Source organism: Numida meleagris, chromosome 4 (genome assembly GCF_002078875.1).
Source record: "Numida meleagris isolate 19003 breed g44 Domestic line chromosome 4, NumMel1.0, whole genome shotgun sequence".
Taxonomy (NCBI): domain Eukaryota; kingdom Metazoa; phylum Chordata; class Aves; order Galliformes; family Numididae; genus Numida; species Numida meleagris.
Genome location: NC_034412.1, coordinates 45,559,857 through 45,580,295, shown reverse-complemented (window position 1 = coordinate 45,580,295; position 20,439 = coordinate 45,559,857). Strand labels below are relative to the sequence as shown.

The following is a 20,439-nucleotide window of genomic DNA, read 5'->3' as shown; positions in this document are numbered from 1 at the left end:
GCTTCAACATTAGAAATGGAGAAACACAAACCTTTACTCTCTTTCAACAACTAAAATCACCAAAAATCATACAGAGCACAACGCTGTAAACTGCTTGTTACTGTTTCAAGACAAAATATTGGGATTAAGCAGTTAATTACTTACATCCTTTTTGTTAGAAGAATTGATTTAAATGGGAGCTGGTGCGAGTATTTTTCTGTTTAACATAGTCTGTATTGAGCTTACCTTATTCTTTTCCTTTTTTTGTGTCTGTAAAAACAAAAAAAAAAAAAAAACAAGCTAAACAACTGCAATAAAACCCCCATTTATAGTATGCATTTCTAGATATTTCTCCTGTATGCTAGCTGTGCTACTCCCTCATGGCCTATGAGGAGGTGTTTTATTGTGGAGAGGCAATCTGGCTTCTATGACTCCAGCGCTTGCACAGGCCTTGTGGCTAAGCAGAGTCTTCAGGTGTCGTTTGGAGACTGCAGCTCATGTTATTCCCATCTGCAAGTGAAGTGACTGCTCTGTTAATTGCTTAGAGGGCAATTGAACAATTGCTCGTCTGAAGTGTTCTGTGTGTTCTCCCTCTCTCTCGTATCTACAGGCAACCTAGTTGCCTGAAGGGTAACGAAAAATAATATTCCTTCCCTAAGTTTGTAAAAATTGCTGTATCATCTAGAATATCTCTAGGATATGTAAATTCTGCCATAAAAACAGATACTTGAATTACTCCTTTTACCAAGCACCCCAAAATATCTTGTTGTCATAGAGCCTACGAGTTTATTAGATTTTTTTTTAAGACTTGACAGAATCTAGACCTGCACGTTGTATTAATGTCTGGGGTTTTTTTAGAGATACAGAGATGGTCTTACTAAATGATCAAGGACTCAGAAGGCACAGTGATTGTCTAGATTACTCAGTTTTACACAGGTTGTAAAATGTTTATAATGGGAGGCTGCAGACAAGCAATATTTGAGAAGTGGGAATTTTATGACCTTTTGTGATGCTTTGTGTAGTGTGCTTCTGACATTCTGTATGGAACTGAGATGTTAGGGAGCTTTTAAATGAGAAACAGAGGCTTTGACCTGTTCTCAGAATAAGAAATACCTGTTTCTAGTGCTTTCTGTCAAGAAAATGTTAAAACTAAATATATACCAGATGAGTAAGTGCACTTTTTATTGTTATGAAATCATTCATGTTTAGCCATGTTTGGGAGTGTGGGTGGTTCTGAGTGAAGGACATTTTGGAGAAAGGTTACCCTCCCAGGATAGAAGTCTGAGAGAGGAGTTCATTGATCTCAATAATGAAGACATCGAAAAGTCCTTCAGCAGCAAACTTGACATTTTGTGATGTATGTGGAATTATTTGGAGAGAAGGAAGGAAATGGGGGGAAACATGTCAAGTAACAAACAATGAGATACTGGGTCTTATTTAAATGTTGGTGGTTTTTTGTTTGTTTTTTATTGTTGTTGTTGTTTTTGAGTGAGAAGCATCATCATGTTTTATTTTCCCTAAGTTGCTTATCTGCCTTGACCATCAAGTTGATTTCAGCTAGAGGAAGAAAATAATTAGTTACTTATATCTCACTAATAATGATCACAGTTGGATTGTAAAACTCACCAACCCAGCAAGGAAACAAACAAAAACTTCAATGCCACACTTTGCTATATTATCTGGCACATTTTTTTTTTACTATCGAACACTCTAGCATCCTTCATGTTTAGACACAAACTTGTTCAGTGCAAGAGCCTTTGATTGGGTGCACATTTGTTAAAATTCCAAATATTATCTCAAAAGCTTTTAAGTAGTCATTTTGAAAATGAGGTATTCATTATAAGGCAGGACCTTGTTTAAAATAAGCTTCATTGGCTTATAAAAAGGATTTTAATTTAAATGAAGGAAGAAGATGATTCAAGTAAACAGTAAGTAATCCCTGTAATAAATATTATGTTATGTAAATCTGTCTTAATCTCTGATAGATACAATTTTCAAGTAAAAATGCATATGATATGTGTCTGCTGTATATATACAGTATCCTGACAGCTTTCCTCTGTTCTTTTAAATTATGAGATTCAAGAGGAAACAGCAGTGAATTTACAGCCTTTTCAAAAAGGCCAAAGGAGAATATTCTCAAGTGTTAGTCTTCGGAAAACAGGTGATCATGCTGCTCAGTTATATTTTTCATAAATATTTTTCAAATAACACTAATCCCATGCATCAGTACCAGATTGCCTGGCTACAATGCAGGTGCTGACATCTGTCTATATTGTGATTAAGTATAGACATTTTATACATCAAGCATCAGAAAAACAGCTCCTGAAAACATGAGTGCTAGCACTGTGTGTATAAATACTGAAACTTGTCACTCCGCTGTGCCCCCGTTATTTTTGTACTCTAAACTAAACAGACTAACTGCTGCTAAGGAAGAGCACCCTAATGCTCTTCAAACAAAGAGAGGCACTATGACTTTTGATCATAAGTGATATGTGGTGGAAGATAAAACATTTGCTATTTAGAGTTTTGTCTGCTTCGGTACATATTGTTTCTATTTTCTTGAAGAATCTGGCTTTTAACAGCAGTATTTAAAATGCTTTCATTTCAATAGGTCAAATATAATGCTATATTTTCTAAAATTTATTCTTTTTGTTTTGGAAGCTACTGATGTTTATTAAGAATTTGGAAAGTGATCGCTTGTATGGAGAGTGTAATAATTACCCTGTAGTCTTGCATGAATGTCATGAGTAGTGTCCTGTGACAAAGACTATTTGCTCATCAATCAGGCACTATTGCCCAAATAAGAACTTGTGAGACAGCAACCATTCTTATCATTGTTCCCTCATACACACTACTGAAAATTTTGCTTATGGGGAGACTGAGGGAGAAGTGGTGGGAAGTAGTAAGAGAGCTGATGATCGACTGTTCTAAGGAGCCTGAGATTTTAAAACCTTCCAAAGTTTTTGAAGTTCTCTCTCTGTGTTTAAAATCTATTGCTTGCAAACTAAGCAGATGAGAAGGGTGCATTACTGTTGCACTCTGAGTCTTGTTGAAGTAAAAGGTCACATACTGTAGATAAGGAAATAAGAATTTACTGGTTGTCCAGTTAGCGTGTTGCCAGTTTAGTAGCTCATAGTAACGCAGAAAAGCCTCTTTAATGATAAATTTACAATTGTTAAACAAAACTTCCAAGTGTTCTACCCCTTTCTAGTGATCTTCTGTGTTGTAAGGCTGGCAGTAAAATGGGTAGGTATGGACTGACAGGAAGCCACCATCTTTCTCTGCCCTTCACCGTGGGGAGCCTAGTGCTCATGGTGAGGATTCTTTCCCTCTTGCTCTTGGTTCACATGGGCTTGTTTTTACATAGTTTCTTATTGTAACCGGCCTACTTTGCTCTCGTTCATTCACAGCTAAAGTTTGCAAGTTACCCCAAAGCCCGTGGCCTTTTACTGGCATTTGCAAGAATTGTATTTCTTGGGCTTTAAAATGTACAGAAATATCATTTCAATTTAAACTTTCTGAAATTAGGAGTATCTGGGTTGTATTTCCTGTCCTAGGAACTATGTTGGTCACTGCTACCAAATGCACTCCAAACTGACTGACTAAAGTAATAGCTGCAGTCAGAACTTCTTATTTAAAACTGGCCAAAGAAATAAAAAAAATAATAGTAATGATAAAGTAGATGCAAGCAATAAGTTTTTAAACTAAGACAGGGAGGTTTAAGTTAGATGTTAGGAGGAAACTTTTCACACAGAGGGTGGTGACGCACTGGAACAGGTTGCCCAAGGAGGTTGTGGATGCCCCATCCCTGGAGGCATTCAAGGCCAGGCTGGACGTGGCTCTGGGCAGCCTGGTCTAGTGGTTGGCAACCCTGCACTCAGTAGGGTGGCTGAAACTAGGTGATCATTATGGTCCTTTTCAACCCAGGCCATTCTATGATTCTATGAATAAGCTAATATCTTACTACATGGGGAGAAGTTTCCTAGTAACCAGTGTATCCCATGCACAAGAGTGTACTGCTATGAGAACCTGTGGTTGCAACGATGCCATTTTGTGTGAGTCTGGCTCTGTGAGCACTGTGTGGAACTCCAGGTCTCTCATTTTCACCAAACCCAGTCATGCTACCTCTTGTTTTCCTGGTTTCGTGACTCTGCTCCATGCCACACTAAGGCCCAGCTCCAGCATAAGAAACAGGGATGATGTGCGTGCACAGGGCTGGTGTTCTTGTTTTTTTTTTTTTCTTCAGTTGCATGAAAAACTGGACTCCAGAACTTTGTCACAGGGATTCTGGCAAACTGTACTTTGTGAATCAGAAGTGTGTTTCATTCGACAAAGCCACCCTGCTTCATGACTTTATGGACAAGATGTTCAGAAAATGAGACTGACTGGGATTACTTTCTAAGAAAAAGATATTGCATATGCCCTAAGCATCGCACAGTGGTATGACCAAGCTTTCAGGACTGATGCTGCAGGGAAGCAAGATACTACTTTGTTAGCTCCTTATTGTACATGCTACTGAATCACTGTAACACAGCCAGTGCACTTTGCATTAGTCATGAACCAGCCAGTAGGTTTTTTTGTTGTTGCCACGCTGCTGTGAACAGTAACTAAATCCTTAAATAGGATGTGGAAGATGCAGCCTCTCAGTAATGTTGTTGACCTGCTGATAGGCAGTGGCTCCTGATAAATCTGACTCTTGTGCTGAAAGCTACTGACTTCTCCTTCACACACTCTGCAGCATAGCCCTGTGGTTTTAACAGGTAAGATGATATGGAATAATACGTAGCAATATTTTGCTATTATTAGTGAAGCTGTTCTCATTTGCATAAGAAATTTTAACTGAACAAACGAATTTGGAGGCAATTGGTTTTATGTTTTTCTGGCTTTGAAGTCCAAAATCAGTATAGAATCATTCTCTACAGTGGCTGTTTGCACATTTAAATATTTGCTTTGTTGCCTACATTTAAAGTTTCCCCCAGTGTTTATTTAGATGGGGTCAATTTCCCCATATTTTTCAAGACAAGGGAGGGACTCTTTAAAAACTGAATTATATAGTTATTAGAACATGCCTATCCTGGCTTCTTCTTCCAGTACTCCCTGGTGGTTATTTTGTGTTGGTCACTATTACCATAAAGAACTTACTATTGTGAAGAGGCAAATGATCAGCATTAAAGTGTTTTTGGAATATGCTGTTGTTGAAGCAACGAGGGAGTTGAATCATAGACATAGGTTTCTCAAACTTGGGTGGCTTAGCTTAGCTACACAGTGGTTTTTTCGGTATTTTAGCTTCAAGAGAGAAGACGGCTACGTTTATCTCATTCACAACCCCCAATAATGCTTTCATCACAGCATGTCCTTCATAGGTTTTTTTTTTATTTGTATACATATATGCATACACGTATATAAAGCATTTATATGTATATTTCTATACATACACACGTATTTCACTCTGTAATGTTTAATTAATCTTTTAAGCTTTAGGGAGTTAAGCTCTGCACATCAGTGAAGATCTGATGTTTCTTACAAAATCGGGCCACAGAGCTATGTGTCTCCTCACCTTTCCGAGATCCCTAACCTACTTTGCTCTACTCTCCTTCACTATGGTCTGAACGTTCTATACAAGTCTGTCCCTCTGTTCCAGCTGTGCTTGGTGTTTGTGAGTAATGCAATTTCTCTTTTGCACTACTTGCAAATTGTTTGATTTTGGGTTCTTAAATTCATTTATATGGAGATCTGTCATGACAGAGCATTAAGATTTCCTTTATTCCTGGTGTCCCCCAGTATCAAAGAGAAGCTCCCTAAATACTGACATCTGTCCTTTAAAAATCTTCTCCTTTCTGGATGCTTGCATCTTGCAAACCCCAATTAACTTGCGCATTCACTCTCACTCCCTCTCATTCTCTCACACGCGTATTTTATCACTGATCTTGTGCTACAGCTCCCTGCAGCACACTAAGGCAGTATGTTCATGAATGCTGATGAGAATGCTTTGAGTCAACCTGTAAACTTGGGGGGTCAAGGAGGAGTAAAGGAGCACGGTTGTTGTTCTCTGTTGAATAAGGGTATCTCAAGAAGGCAAGTACATCCGGAAATGATATCCAAGTGGTGTGGTCCCCTTCATTCACCAATGCTGGGTAGTCTCATCCTTTCACCTGCATGCACTAAGAGCCTATGATATTCATCAGACCGGCTCCAGTCTCAGGGCTTATCTACATCAGTGGCATCAGTGGTTTTAAAAGTGCACTCTTCTGTCAGTATAGCTGCATCTGCACAATAAATTTTGCTAGCTTAAGCTATGACTTGTAGTAAATTCAACTACACTGGAAAAACTTCTCAGTACAGACTGGATCTCTCAGTACTGTGCATTTTGAAGCACGCTGTACAAATACAGAGACAAGACTTCAGTGCCATCAGGTGCAGTACAGGTTCTGGGCTGTTTCTCCTTCTGATTCTTGCATTTCTTCAGTCCTGGACTACCTCCCAGCAACAGGAGAGAAGGATCACCATTTTTTTTGAAAGTTTAAATGCTTCTGAATGTAGCAAGTGCAGGAGCAGGAACTTCTCAGACTTCCTACTGAGCTGTAGGGTCCTCCATATTAGGATGGATAGGAGCCCCTCTCCTCCACTGTGTAGATCAAGAAACCTTTCAGATCCTCACTTACTGAATGCATCTTTCTCTTCCCCACAAAAACAACCTGATTATCAAGATAATTCAGGAAAAGGTTTGGTGCTTGGAACAGCCTATACTGAAGTAGAATTTGTATTCTTACCTATAAATTTAAGAAAATCTGAAATAGTTTATTATTAGATATGAGGCCATGCAAATAATGAAAAATAATACATGAGTGATATTTCCTCTCTGTATGTTTCATATTAAAATGGAATTGGAAATAGTTTAATTTTCATCCTGTTTCAAATATCTGCTTATCTGTCCAGCAGTGCATATGCACTTGTGTGAGGTACCTTGACTGTCACTGTGGGAATGATTTTGGTCCTTTTTCTGCTTTTGCTTTCCCTGTCCTGTAAGTGAGCTGAACCCTGCAGTGTTCTTGGCTTTGAGTCTTTGCACCTGAATGTGTTTAGTAAGAAATACAGTTACGTGTAGAAGAATAAGTTTAGTTCTGGTGTTACTGAACTGTGGAATTTCTGTACAAAACTCATATTAGATCACAAGGGATTTCATTGATAATTATCAGGTATTTTCATTACTTGATTATAGTTGATTGTCTATGCATTTGGTGGTCAACTTCCATTTATTGTATTAAGAGACTTTTTTTTTTTAGAGAGTAGGAGTTGTCCATCCTTTAAAGGTCGCTTTCAGATCTGTTACTGAATTGAATTGTTACTTTACTTAAAAGGGTCTTTAATCAATGTTTGTACTGAGAAATTTGGCATATCATCTTAAGTGGGAATAAGGGCTTAAAGAAGCAATATCCCTCCCCTGTAAAAGCATAACACGAAGCTGTTCAATATTTACTATAGAACCTTGTGCTTCTTTTACAAAACTAAGAACTTCCAGCAATGAAGTATTTTTACGGACTGAGACTGGTTAGACTGACTGCTGTCAGATCCAAGTGCACTGAACCAGATGCTGTTGCTGGGCTCTGCCAGCAACAGCTCTGCGGCATCCCTCTCCACCACAGGAATTGTGCTATGTGTGGGAACACAGCTGGGATGACAAACATGAGCAGAGGAGGAAGGAGGTAGGACATGGTTCTTTATGGGACTTCCCTAGCTTTGCAAAGGATGCTCTTTGTTATTAAAGGTTAATCATTTGTTCTTTGAAGACAGTTACCAGAGAGGGTCTTGGCTGGCAGTCAGCTAGAGCTATGCCAGAGTAGGCTCTGTGGAAACATTCAAAGAGAAGACTGGTTCTTTGAACAAACTTGCAGAGTATGGTTGCAAATTTTATATCTCAAAGAGTTAACCAAAGAGCATATTTTAAAACATTACTCTTTTGTTTGCATTAATCATAGAATCATAGAATGGCTTAGGTTGGAAGGGACCTTAAAGATCATCGAGCTCCAACCCCTCTGGTTGGCATTGCCAACCGCCAGCTCAGGATGCCCAGGGCCCCACCCAACCCAGCTTTGAATGTGTCCAGGGATGGGGCATCCATAGTTTCTTTGAGCAGCCTGTGCCAGGGCTGACTTGCTGAGCAGAGTTTCTGCCTAACATTCAACCTAAATTTCCTTTCTTTGAGTTTAAAGCCATTACCCCAAATCTTATCACTGTTAGACCATGTAAAAAGTAGATGCCCTCTCCTGCTTATATGCTCCCTTCAAATACTGGAAGGCCACAGTGAAGATTCCCTAGAGCCTTCTCTTCTCTGGGCTAAACAAGCCCAACTCCCTCAACCTTTCCTCATAGGAGAAGTGCTCCAGCCCTCTGATCATCCTTGTGGCCCTCCTCTGGACCCGCTGCAACAGCTCCACATCCTTCCTGTACTGGGAGCCCCAGGCCTGGACACAGTACTCTAGATGGGGCCTCACAAGGGCCAAGTAGAAGGGAACAATCCTCTCCCTGCTGGCCACCCCAAATCAATTAATCAAAGTCTTTTTTTCTCTTGAAATTGGAGGCAAACCCAAGGACATAAAAGTCAAATAGGGACAATGAGAGGACAAGTTTTTTTGTATGAACTTTAAGGAAAGGCTAAAAGTCTGATCCTATAAAAGGGAGTTAGAAGAGGGATTACAGAAGGAAGGGATCCAGCAGAGCAGACATCCTCCAACCCTTTGCTATACGTTGCTGTAGGATATTGCCAAAGAGGAGACAAAGGCTGTGAGAAGATGCTGCAGCTTGTGCAGGTGGGGAAACGGGAACCCAGGTAGTATCGAGGAAGACACGACAGCTGATGCAGTTTGAATATGCAGAGTAGAGACTATTAATGTAACTTTAAGATAAACAGTGCTTTGCTACATTTCATGCTACCTGGGCATCAGCTAATAGATTTTCACGCTTCTGTATTAGGAGTGGCGAATAAATGTTGTAACAGTAGGACAAACACCAGAAATACTGTATACTATGGAGACTTTTTTCATTATTTTTAGGACTACTGTTTGCATCGGTTTGTTTTTTATTTGTTGCTGTATTGGAAGGGAAAGACAGAGGAACTGGGGTAATTTTGAACAAGTCAGAGTTGTTCAGCATTAAAAAAAAAAAAAAAACAGAAAAAAAAGAAGGAAAAAAAAAAAAGAAAAAAAAGCAGTATGCCTGATGCATCTTCCTAGTCTGTCTGTATCGAGGTGACTCTTTAGGAAGTCTCCAAGTTCCCAGAGACAGAATTGTAATTATGGTGGGAGCGGGACTGAAAATCCAGTTACCTATCTGATCACTGGGAAAAGAAAAATCTTCCTGTGGAATGTTCCCTCTTTATGTGGGATTTCAGCTTTTGCTATGAGGAGCTGTACTTGAAAACCAAGAGTGGTGCTGCCTGTGTGTCCCGTGTCACACAGCTTCAGCACCTGCCCTTCTGCCTTCTTTCTTCCCTCTCCTGCTCATCACCATTGGCATCCTTACTGCAAGGTCTTCAGGTCCTCCTCACACTCACACACACCTTCAGAAGGCAGTTTTCAGCCAAGGTCTGTGAGGGTGTGCCCAGCTATTGTGTGTCATCTGTGGTGTGCTTCATTTCCCTTATAGTGACTGGAGAGAGGTATTATTTTTAAAACCTCACTACTGTCAAATTGTTTGAAATTAACTCTGTTACGAGATGGAGGAGTTGAATGATGGACAGCTTGTTCAGACGGTAAAGCTTGACATACAGATAGCTTTGTTCTCCAGGCAGGAATGAAGATAACATTGTGCCATGTTCTCTGCGTGGGGACTTGGGGACTGTTGTACCCTTGCTAATGCTGCAAGTTTGTTACGTGGTGGGTTACACGTGGGCTTGTTATGTGTGGGTTCTCCATCTGACTTGTTTTAGCTTCAAAAATCCCGAGATTTGTTCAGCTTTGTCTCAGAACAAAAGGGAGAGTTCAGAGCAGGTGCAAAAGTAAATTTGGGAGATACTGATCAGGATGGAGTTATACCTGCATAAATCAGGAGATCATTTAGATGGGTTGGGTGAGGAGAGTGGGGAAAAAATAATGTCTAAAATAAGGGTTGGGAAGGAGACAGTGGCATAGGCATGAATTTCAGATTTAAGGAGTGGAGGAAAGTATTTAGGCCTTTTTAATTGTTGCTGAATAATGAATTATGCAGTGCTGACTCTGAGAGTTTATTACTTAGCTCTGAAGTAAATCAGGCATGACACCCTGCTCTTCTGAGGTTTTGTTTGTTCTTTTCTTCTGCTCAGGTTTTCCTCTCAGGGTTTCCTCTTTTTCTAGGCTTTCTAGGTTCCTGCAAACCATTCTTCCCAAGGAGGAACAGAAATTGCTGGTGAGAGCCAATTCTGAGCCCCTCCAAAGGGGAAGTTGATCCAGTCTCTGTTTGCAAATTACAGGGCTATGTGTGAGTAGGATCAGTGTGGGGCTGCTTTCAGTTCTCCCTCCTGGAGGTCCCAGCCCTGCCATGGGGGCTTCCAGCAATTGCAAGGAGCTGTTCCTCTATTGCAGCCCCTGCTGCAGGAAGATGGCATCTGGAGGAGTACTGCCCGTGCTCCCTTGGTATAAGAGAAGACATGAGGTGTTTGTTTGCATACTTTTATTTTCCCTCAGGGGTTTTGGCCTTAACTACTGGCCGCAAAACTTCCACAAACATCAGCCTCTGTGACTCACCAGCACCACGTATCTTTTTAGCAAATTTTCCTGACTGTTCTTGCAACAAACTTTCTGGTGAATGTAGAGTGCATCTATTTGTTGTTTATTCTGTCTCTGGAAAGTAACTTTTATTAATATTACATCCTTTAGTGTTGCAGATAGGGGTGTTCTGCTCCCCTGACTAATGCAGAAAAATGCATGAAGAATATGCAGTGTTTTTTACTGGTTGTCTTTGTTCTTCCTCCCTCCCCCTTATTTTCTTTTCTTCCCTTTTCTATATATAATCAAATTCTAAAATGTAGAGTTAGCCCATGAATTAGGGAGGCTTTTTCTGATTTCAGGCTGTGAGCTGCTGGCTGGCAGCCCTTCTGTTCCCAACTCCCCTGACTTTGGGTGCTTCCACTCCAGTCTCTGTGCTGGAAGACAGACTTTTAATATTAAGAAGTGAGTTTCTAGATATGATGACCTGAAATATCCATGTATTAAGAGTCATCAGTTTGACTAATGGCACACCATGGCTACAGATCATCCTAAGCACCTCTTCAAAGTGTCATTTTTCCAGCTCAGTTGATTTCTGACATATCTCACTTTATCAGCCATTGAAGTGGAAATTTCATCACTCTTTTATGCCTTTTGAGTTTTTCTTAGTATTTGTTTGTAATAGGTTTTATGGGTGATTAGTTGTGTGAATTGTGAGTATTTTTGTGGACAGGAAACTTTCTTAATTTGCTTGATATTTGTGCGTTACAGTTTTTAATCTTCATGTGATACATTTCCTGCTGAATTTGCTTTGTTCTTTTTGCTGTTAAAAGGCATACAAGTATTATAACTAGTGCAAATTGTGATTACCATAATATTTACATTAACAAACAATTGCAATTACAAGGAAATCCTGGTTAAATTAAAATAATACAGTAGAACTACTTAGGCATTACTTGTAGCAGTTGTTTCCAGAGCTGACAATAGAAGCCATCCTGACACCAGTCTGAGCAACCTCTAATTTCGAGCAGAAGTCAGAGCCTGCTTCTTCCCACTGAAGTGCTGCAATGCTTCTCCTGTTGTGTTGTTGCAGTACTGCATTGTGAGAGAAAATTTGTTCCTGACTGAAACGAGCAAAGTTCAGGCTCATGTTAACACGATGCGGAAGGATCAATGATCCCTAATTCATAATCATAGTAATTGGTAATAAAAATAATAGTAATTCGGTAGTAGTGCAGGCTTCTGAGTGCAGCTGTGACTGCTGGCATTCTTAGGTATGCCTAAATTGTTAGCCGTGGGTCTTTGGAGGGAAGGTGGTGCTAAAAGCCTCAGTCCGTTCCCCAGCCCTGCTCCTGCTGCCCTCCCACTCTCAGCACCGCACGGCTCTGTCACAGTAGTGCTTCCTGCCTGCCAGGCCGGCAGAGAGGGCCTGGCCGTGCTATAACTGCGTCTCATGCTCATTGCTGCTCTTCTCTAACAAGGAAATTACATGTTTCATCCTCTTTTTTTTTTTTTTTTAATTTTCTAGCACTATATGTATTAAAATATTACCCTCTTTTTCTCAGAACCAACTCAATTTTTGCTGTGTGCATTTTGAGATGTCTGAAATGGCTATGCACACTGAAAGGGAGTATAATATATGCTGTAGCGCATTGATAAATCAACACCAGCAGTAGCATAATATCTTCTATACGACTATCACTTCTTTGTTTTGATAACAAGTATTTTTTTTATTTTTATTATTTTCTGTCTGCATAGCTTTTGGATATCAAAGGGCATAAAACATTGAGCTTTATTTAAGCTCCTTATTTTGTTACCTCAGTGTTCTAACCAGCTCCTGTGCTGGAAGAAGATTCCCTGTGAGTTGGACGGGGAGAGGTGCGTATGTCAGGAGAACTGCCATCCTGTTGCCAAACTGTAACAACCCTTTGGGGAGCTTGGCATTGAAGCTACAGAATTAAATGCAGTAATTTTCCATAACTGCTTTAAAAAGCCTGCAGGCATGCTGAAGTTGTAGCTGGATGTTTTAGATGATGCTCCATAGCATGACTTTAAATCCCCATTTACATCTTGACAATTAAAATATGTAGTACATTTTATGCCTACTGTACTTGTGCTATATAGCTGTGTAGAGCTTCAGCATTGAGGTGCTTGTTTGCTTGTTTTTTTGTAAAAAGCTATGTAATTGTTTCTTTTCACTGTGCTGGCTTTATTTTGCATTGCAATGATGAAGGGGAACTGAAAGACTATCTTGGAGAATTGTAAATAAAATGCAGAACTCCTGCTTTTGCGTCAGCCGGTTTTGTCTGTACCTGAGACTGACTTCTCTTTGGTCACTGAAGCTCTTACCGCAGCTTCAGCATGTGTGGCTTTGAGCATCGAAGCTGTTTGCAACACTTGGAATGAAAGAGAAAACTACCGTCTTACAACTTAATTGTTGTACTTACCTTACCGGACTTAGTCATTAAAGATTGTCTGTAAATGTTTACACAAGGAAAAGGAGTTATATGGTCCTACTGACCGAGTCACATATAAAACATGCCTCTTTGGTTGTCCTGTTTCCCTTCTAAATTAATTTTAGAAGAAATAATTATTAAATAAAAAACAGGCATCTTTTTATGGTTTATGGTTTAGAATGGCTTTTATAATTTGGCAGCTGCCTGGGACTGCAGCAGAGGCTACACAAGTGGATGGGGTTCAGTATAGGAGAGCTGACCCGTGAGACTGGTGACTGTCATGCTCACCCGTGCAACCCAACAGGAGCCCAAATACTGGTCAGATCCCTACAAAGACACAGGGGGTCCAACAGGTGATGACGCAGATGAGCACCTGTGTTGTCTTATACACAGAAAAGCATCAAACACTTGGAACAGTGGCATATCTCAGGCAGTTAACTTCCAGTTGTCACCATTTGAAGTTTTGATGCAACACATAATAGTACTTACCGGGGCTGTTTTGACATCCACGTGTGAGTAGGTGAGTTAGTTGTTCAGTAGCTTGAGAAATACTGCTCTGAAAAAATTCCTATTTTGTGGACCATAAATACTAACATATGGGCAAAAATTACTTGCAGACGAAGGCAAGCGCTTTTGTAACATGTCACAAATTTAATTTTATTTGGTTTAAAATTTTAATCTGATTTAAAAAAAAAAAAAAAACTTGTTCATGCATCAAATTAGTTGTTGTGTTTGTATTGTACTCATTACCAGTGTATCATTTGAACTTTTTCTAAGACATAGAGGAGGAAGAAAACTGGTCAGTGCATTCGGGCAGCTCCCAGCAGGATGCAGCTTTTATGTTACTGAGAACAGAGGAGAAGAAAACATGAAATGTGTTGAAATTTGTCTACCAATTGGTTCTGTTAAATCTGGAGATTGGAGTGGGAATTTTTTTATTATCATTATAACTACAGTGATATAATGAAGCAGCTGAGCAGGTGCAGTAATTTGCAGGGTTTTTTTTCTGAATTACTTTTATCATTAATTGAAAGTGTTCATCAAATTTATGGGGAAAGAAAGGTGTCTTCTGAAAATTGGAAGTGTGTTACAGGATTCCCAGTGGGACAAATAAGTCCTGCACAGTGCTGAGACTGCTGCAGCACTTTGTGCTGTGCTGGGTTGCTTCACTGAAGAGTTGCAATTCAGATCTTGTAAAGCTGTCTGCACATCTTTCCTTGTTCGACTTGTCATTGCCAGTCCAGTAAATAATTGTTAATGCTGTTATATTTCTGTGTTCTGCAAATATATTTGTGCTCTGTCTTTCTATTTGTGTTTTGCTTATGGTGCAGGGCATTTATTTGTAGACAGATCTTTAAAATAGCTCTTATTCTGGTTCCTTACCTCTGATATTTATATTAATTCACTGATGAAAAGTATTTAAAGGTCTGAGCCTAAGAGTGTTGAATCTTTCCTAAAACTTGCGGAGAGATACTAATAACTTCTGAGAAGCTAAAGGTAGGTGAAGGTAAAGAGGTGTTTTGTGTAATGCTGGGTTTGAAAAGGTTAAGCTCTTAAATCTGTTTGGTTTGTTTTTTCAGAATGCCCACAAAAAATGCACTAGCCCTCGTTGTTTATCATGACGGTGTAATCGCTGTCAGTATCTCAATAATCTGGTGCTGTTAAACAGCTTGTATTTTTTGTAACCTTTGCGTTCTTTGCCTAGAGAGGCAATAGATAACCCAGCAAACTGCCTTTTGATGTTTTATTGAATTCATTGACTTCGGTGGGTAGCAGATCAGTAGTTCTCCTCATGCTACAGCATAGATTAAATCTTTGAGGATTTTAGCTTGCTATACTAACAAAGTATTCTGCAAAGAGTGTTTTTTTTAATATCAGGAAGGAGCTACATAAGCCCAGAAACTTGAAAAAATCAAAATTATTTAAACTTTGATGATGAATAGCACACATCAGTTTTCCTGTGGCACAATTTAAAGGCATTAGGAATTAGTGTCCCTTTTAAAGTTTTGAAATGCATAGATGAAAGGGGAGATAGGCTTCCACATGCAATCTTTATGATCCAGAAGAATACCTGCATGTACCTGTTAATCATGATTTTTGAAACCACATTTCAGCTTAACAGTAATAAAGCACAAAGTTCACAAAATGTTTAGAAAATTATTTTCATGTAGAAAGAACTTGCATTCATTAGTCAATCAAATATTTTTAAATCTGAGTGTTTCATATCAAATAAAAAGATATGCTACATGGACATGCAGACATCTAAATAGTCATAAAGTGAGTAAACTATCATACTATGTCAATTTTATTGCCCACGTACAAATATTTCAATTTATTTTATGACTCAAGTGTTTGAAAATAATATAGAAGAGAATTTGCTCAAATGGAAGACTTCACAGCTTTGTGTTCTAGTATAAAGTGAGATTCAGGCAGGTCAAGAAACATGAGAGCTTTTCAGAGAATTTCAAAACAGATAGGATGATAAAAGAGTTGCCATTCCATAACTTGAATTACAGTTTGGTATTAAAGTAAATACTCCCTAAAAATCATTTAATGGGTGACAACTAATTAGTTTGTTGTTAAATGCTTAAAAATGAGGCAGGTTAAGAGTTCTAAAAAGCCTTGTTTTTGCTGAACAGGCTGCCAATAGAATTGGATGTTACTTTGTGATACATGCTGCAAAATGTCATTTGAATTGGAGGGAATGGCCTCAAGTTGCACCAGGGAAGGTTCAGATTGGATATTAGGAAATTCTACTTCTCCAGAAGTGTGGTCAGGCACTGGAATGGGCTGCCCAGGGAGGTGGTGGAGTCACTGTCCCTGGTGGTGGTCAAGAAATGTTTAGATGTTGTACTGAGGGACGTGGTGTAGTAGGGATGGTTGGTGGGTGATTATACCAGATGATGTCCAACCTTGGTGATTCTGTGGCTCTATAAATTCTGCATCACTTGACTTGACTGATAATGCTTCACAAAATAATCATTTGTGGTAATTAAGGATGTTAGATTGAGAGGGGCACCAAGGAAAAAGTTCTTGAGACGGAGTAGAGACTTTCAACATACAAGATGTCAAACAAGAAATATCAAAGCCTCAGTTAATAGGTTCAGCTGCAAAGTATTAAAATCATCCAAACTGATTTATTTAGATATTTGGACAGTCGTTTAAATATATGAATTACCTTCTTGATTTTAATCTAGTTTTTCTCTTTAAAAACAACGGCAGAATTTTCAAACTGTTTCTTACTCTGTGAGTAAGTGAGGGTATTCCTGTTAACTGTGCTGGGCCCATGAAGTGAAGCAGAGAAACCTTGTTTTGAAAACTAACTGGAATGAACCATTAAAGAAAAATGAATAGAAATAAGTTTCTTACTGTAACCTTTCTCAGCAATGTGATGGAAGGAAGAATTACTCCTGAATGTCATTTCCAAATGAAATATTTCCTTGCTTCCCAGCAGAAATTATATTGAACATACTACCCGAGAGAAGCCTTCCTACACAGCGCCTATGGTGTTTTTGTAGCTTGCTGTGAAATTATGTGTATGCTCTTGGTGAGAACAATTTTATAAGAATAGAATTGACAGTAAGCATTTTAGTAGTCTGTATCTCAGAAATAGACATTAAAATGAGAAGTTTCTGACAAGCAGGAGGAAAAAGCATGTGTCTTTCCTGTTAGGCACACACCTTTCTCAGGAAAAGCCAAACTGATGTATTTGCAGATAGAAAGACTTTGAGTAACACATTTCTTAAGCTGAAAAACTGAGGGTGTTTTCTCCCTTAGTTTTCAGGCTGGTTTTAGTATTCCAATCTGCTGTGTAAATAATATAAAAATAGAAGATTGTTGTGACTGGCATTGTTGTTAACAGGAATTTTTTAGCTGTTTTCTCCTCAGGATTGCTTGTACATGAAACTATCAGAAGCCTTGCGCACACAGCAGGACTGCATTTTGTCCATTGTTGATCAGACCTTTGTGTGCATGTCGAGTAGTTAGAAAGTAATCGCTGCAATTAGAGAACGTTATAACACATAGTCTGTTGTCTGTCTAATTTTGTTTCAGGTAGATGTGAGCTGAATGTAGATAAGAATTCCAAACAGGCTGGGCTGATGCGCACACGGAAGGAATGAAGTATGGATGTGAAAGAACGTCGGCCTTATTGCTCCCTGACAAAGAGCAGGCGGGACAAGGAGCGGCGCTACACAAATTCTTCCGCAGAAAATGAGGAGTGCAGAGTGCCTACACAGAAGTCCTACAGCTCCAGTGAAACCCTGAAGGCTTTTGATCATGATTCCTCTAGGCTGCTGTATGGAAACCGGGTAAAAGACTTGGTCCACAGAGAAGCAGATGAGTATACCAGACAAGGTAGGCAAGAGGTTTTTATACAACCAGAGTGTATAATTCATTAGTACCAAGTAATGATGCGTTCCTACTGTGGGAAGAGGAAGTCATTATACCCGTTTAAACAGCTTTAGTAATACTCTACACAAACAGTACACTTCATTTGTATCTTCCTAAATATTTTACAAAGATGGGAGAGCATTATGTATGATCTTTGAAATAAATAATACATGTTAAACAGGAAACCTACATAAACGTCCCATGTTGGGCAATGACTCGGTGACAACTTCGTGAGTTCAAGCGTGAAGTATTCAGTCTTTACAGTTTAAAAACCAGACCCCCGGCAAAAAAAATCATCCAATTCATGGGTTGTCCAAAAGCTTGCCACTCCAATATCCCTAAAATTTAAGTAGATTCAAAATTAATCACAAGAAAAGAATTCAACTGCTCTAAGAACACGAGGCCCAATAAATAGGCTTGTTGAAAAATCCAGTATGCATGTTTGAGTATACAAATAACGTAATAATTCAGTGCTTTTAGTTCACAATTGCAGTAATAGAGCACAGTAGAGTGAGTGAATTAGTAAGGTAAATTATTTTGAAAGCATTTGGGGTTTTTTTTGTGTGTGTGTGTTGTTTTTTGTTTGTTTTTAGTGGATATCTGTGACACCTAATCAGATACTAACTGCTGTCTCTGTTAAATTTCTGAGTCCAGGACAGTAGAGATGTGAGAGATGTAACTACCCATGGAGTTATCCAAATCCCAGCTGGATGTGGCCCTGGGCAGTTTGCAGTAGCTGACCCCAGCTGAGGAGAGGGTTTGGACTAACTACTCTTAAGAGGTCCCTTCTGATTCTGTCAGGTTGCACTTAGCTCTGGATAGGGTCAAGAACTCAATGCATCACTTTGGATTCAAAACTGTAACCTCTAGAAGTGGCATTTCTGCACTTCTACAGCTAAAGTACTTAATGTAAGGTAATAAAAAAAAAAAAGTTGGGATGTGTGCAGTATTACAGCCCAGCTATCTAAAAGAATAAGGGTAGGCCAGAAGATGTGTGAAATGAACCCTCAGTCTTGTATATAAAGAGATCCTCTCTTTTTTGAGGAAGCAGGATTAGATTCAGGGGTAGATACAGAAAGCTTTCTCCTTGTGAGAAAGTCTTTATCTTTGATTTTTAGAAATGTTTAAAAATATTTTCCCCATTGGTGGTTTATCTTTATTCCAAGTAGAATAACTTTAAATTAGAATTAGAGCCATGTAGATGGTGTTGACTTTTTTCCCTATAAATGTCTGCAAAGGAAATAAAAATATTTCTCTTAGACTCGTGTAACTGAGGAAGGCTGCTACTGTGGTCTGTCTGCTTTCTGCTGTGTATTTTTGGTTTCTGTGATATGTTGAAACTTCAAGTCATCGCTACTTTCAAGCTGAAGTCAGTCACCTTGATCCTGTTACTTTACTAAGGAAAAGCCAAGAGGAATGAAGTTTTCTAAGGCTTATACTATAGGCGCTTTCATAGTATTAGCAACAAAATTATATCAAAATAGACACTGTTTATTTAATATTGCCTAAGAATTCATAAACCATTCCCTGAATAGAGTACTATTCTCTTTAAATAGAAATAATGAAATGGAAACTGGGGCTTGTGGGTTTTTTTCCTCTCCATTTTCTTCAGAAAAGTACATAGTGCATAGCTAATACTTATTGCCCAATATGCAATAAGTTACACATCTGTCAGTCTGAGATGTGTAGAGTTGTCTTCATCTTTGTTTTCATGCTCTCAGCACCGTCATCTGTGTCCGTTTGATTTTTTTCACTGTCGGTTCAATTCCCCTTGTATAGCTTATTGGCTTCCTCTAACGCTTGCTGTTTTAGCACCTTTGGGGGCTACCTGCAAGTTTGATAGGGTCAAATTAATAAGGGCTTGTTTTGTAGTTTTTAGATACTGTGTTCTTTTGATTCATCTTTGACTGAGAGAATTTACTGCTTCTGGCATTGGAAGCATTTGGTGAAAAAGGTGCTCAAGATCATTCTAGAGGTTTTTAAATAATATATTAAAGACACTTCCCTATATTTATTTTTTTGCTTCTGTCTAGAAATAGAGTGCAGATATGTAGCTGCTTTGACAGTCTAATTACATGCTACCCTGCAAAAACAACAGGAAATAAATCTACAAGCAAAAAATAGGCAAGTGTTAATAAATGCCTTTAATTGGAAATTAACGTTTTCGTTTATTGATGATGACTGCTTCATTTTTTTTTTTGCTCGGCCTGTGTGAAATAGTACCAGCTTTCCAGTGTCCACTGGAAATCTCCTGGAGAAATTACTTGAACTTCTTGAGTCTTCCAAATCTGACACAAATAAAAAATGTCAGTGTGTTACTACTGCCAATACTTGGGGGTAAACCCATCAAAGCTTTTTGTTTATGTGTCAGAAATTTACCACCTCCTCTTCCTCATTTGTCTCAGTACATGTCTTTGTGCTTGCTGCTTCCCAAGACCCATGGTTGAACTCAGAAGGGGATGCTGCCGTAGGAGATAGAGGTGCCTGGTTTAGTGGTAGTTTTATCCCAGGAAATCCTTGCTTATGGGGAGGGGAACTTCCCTTCTCATCAGCTCCACTCACAGAATCTTTTTTCCTCATCCACTGAATTTCTGTTGTTTGAGATTTGGGGTAATGGTCTGAAAGGATGTTTCTCCTTTTATTTCCTAAAATAGTATTTAAAATAATTTCATGTTAAAATATTGTAATATTTATTATAGGGCTAGGATTATCTTGTTACTTTGAAACGCAGCTGACAAGATTCTGAGAAGGGATGTGGGTTTCTGGGAAGTGACTTGATCAAGGCAATGTGCTTTCAGTTAACTAAAAGGACAAAGGACAAAGAAGATATCCTATGGTCTCCTCCTTCTTGAACGCCTTCATGTGTCCCAAGACCAGTTTTATTTTTAAACTTTTCTGACAAGGTTATCTGGTTTACTGTTTTTAGAACTTCT

The 20,439-nt window shown here is 39.0% G+C and overlaps 1 protein-coding gene across 8 annotated transcripts in view; it reads left to right on the top strand.

Moving 5' to 3' along the window:
* The window catches only part of TENM3 (teneurin transmembrane protein 3), a 355,944-nt gene that overhangs the window by 30,007 nt on the left and 305,498 nt on the right, over positions 1-20,439 (top strand). For all 8 annotated transcript variants that reach the window (XM_021397105.1, XM_021397104.1, XM_021397120.1 and 5 more), the window contains one exon: positions 17,168-17,470. In XM_021397105.1, coding sequence (XP_021252780.1) covers positions 17,239-17,470 — 232 coding nt within the window. In that variant the 5' untranslated portion in view covers positions 17,168-17,238. Of the gene's footprint in view, positions 1-17,167; positions 17,471-20,439 lie in introns of those variants that run through there.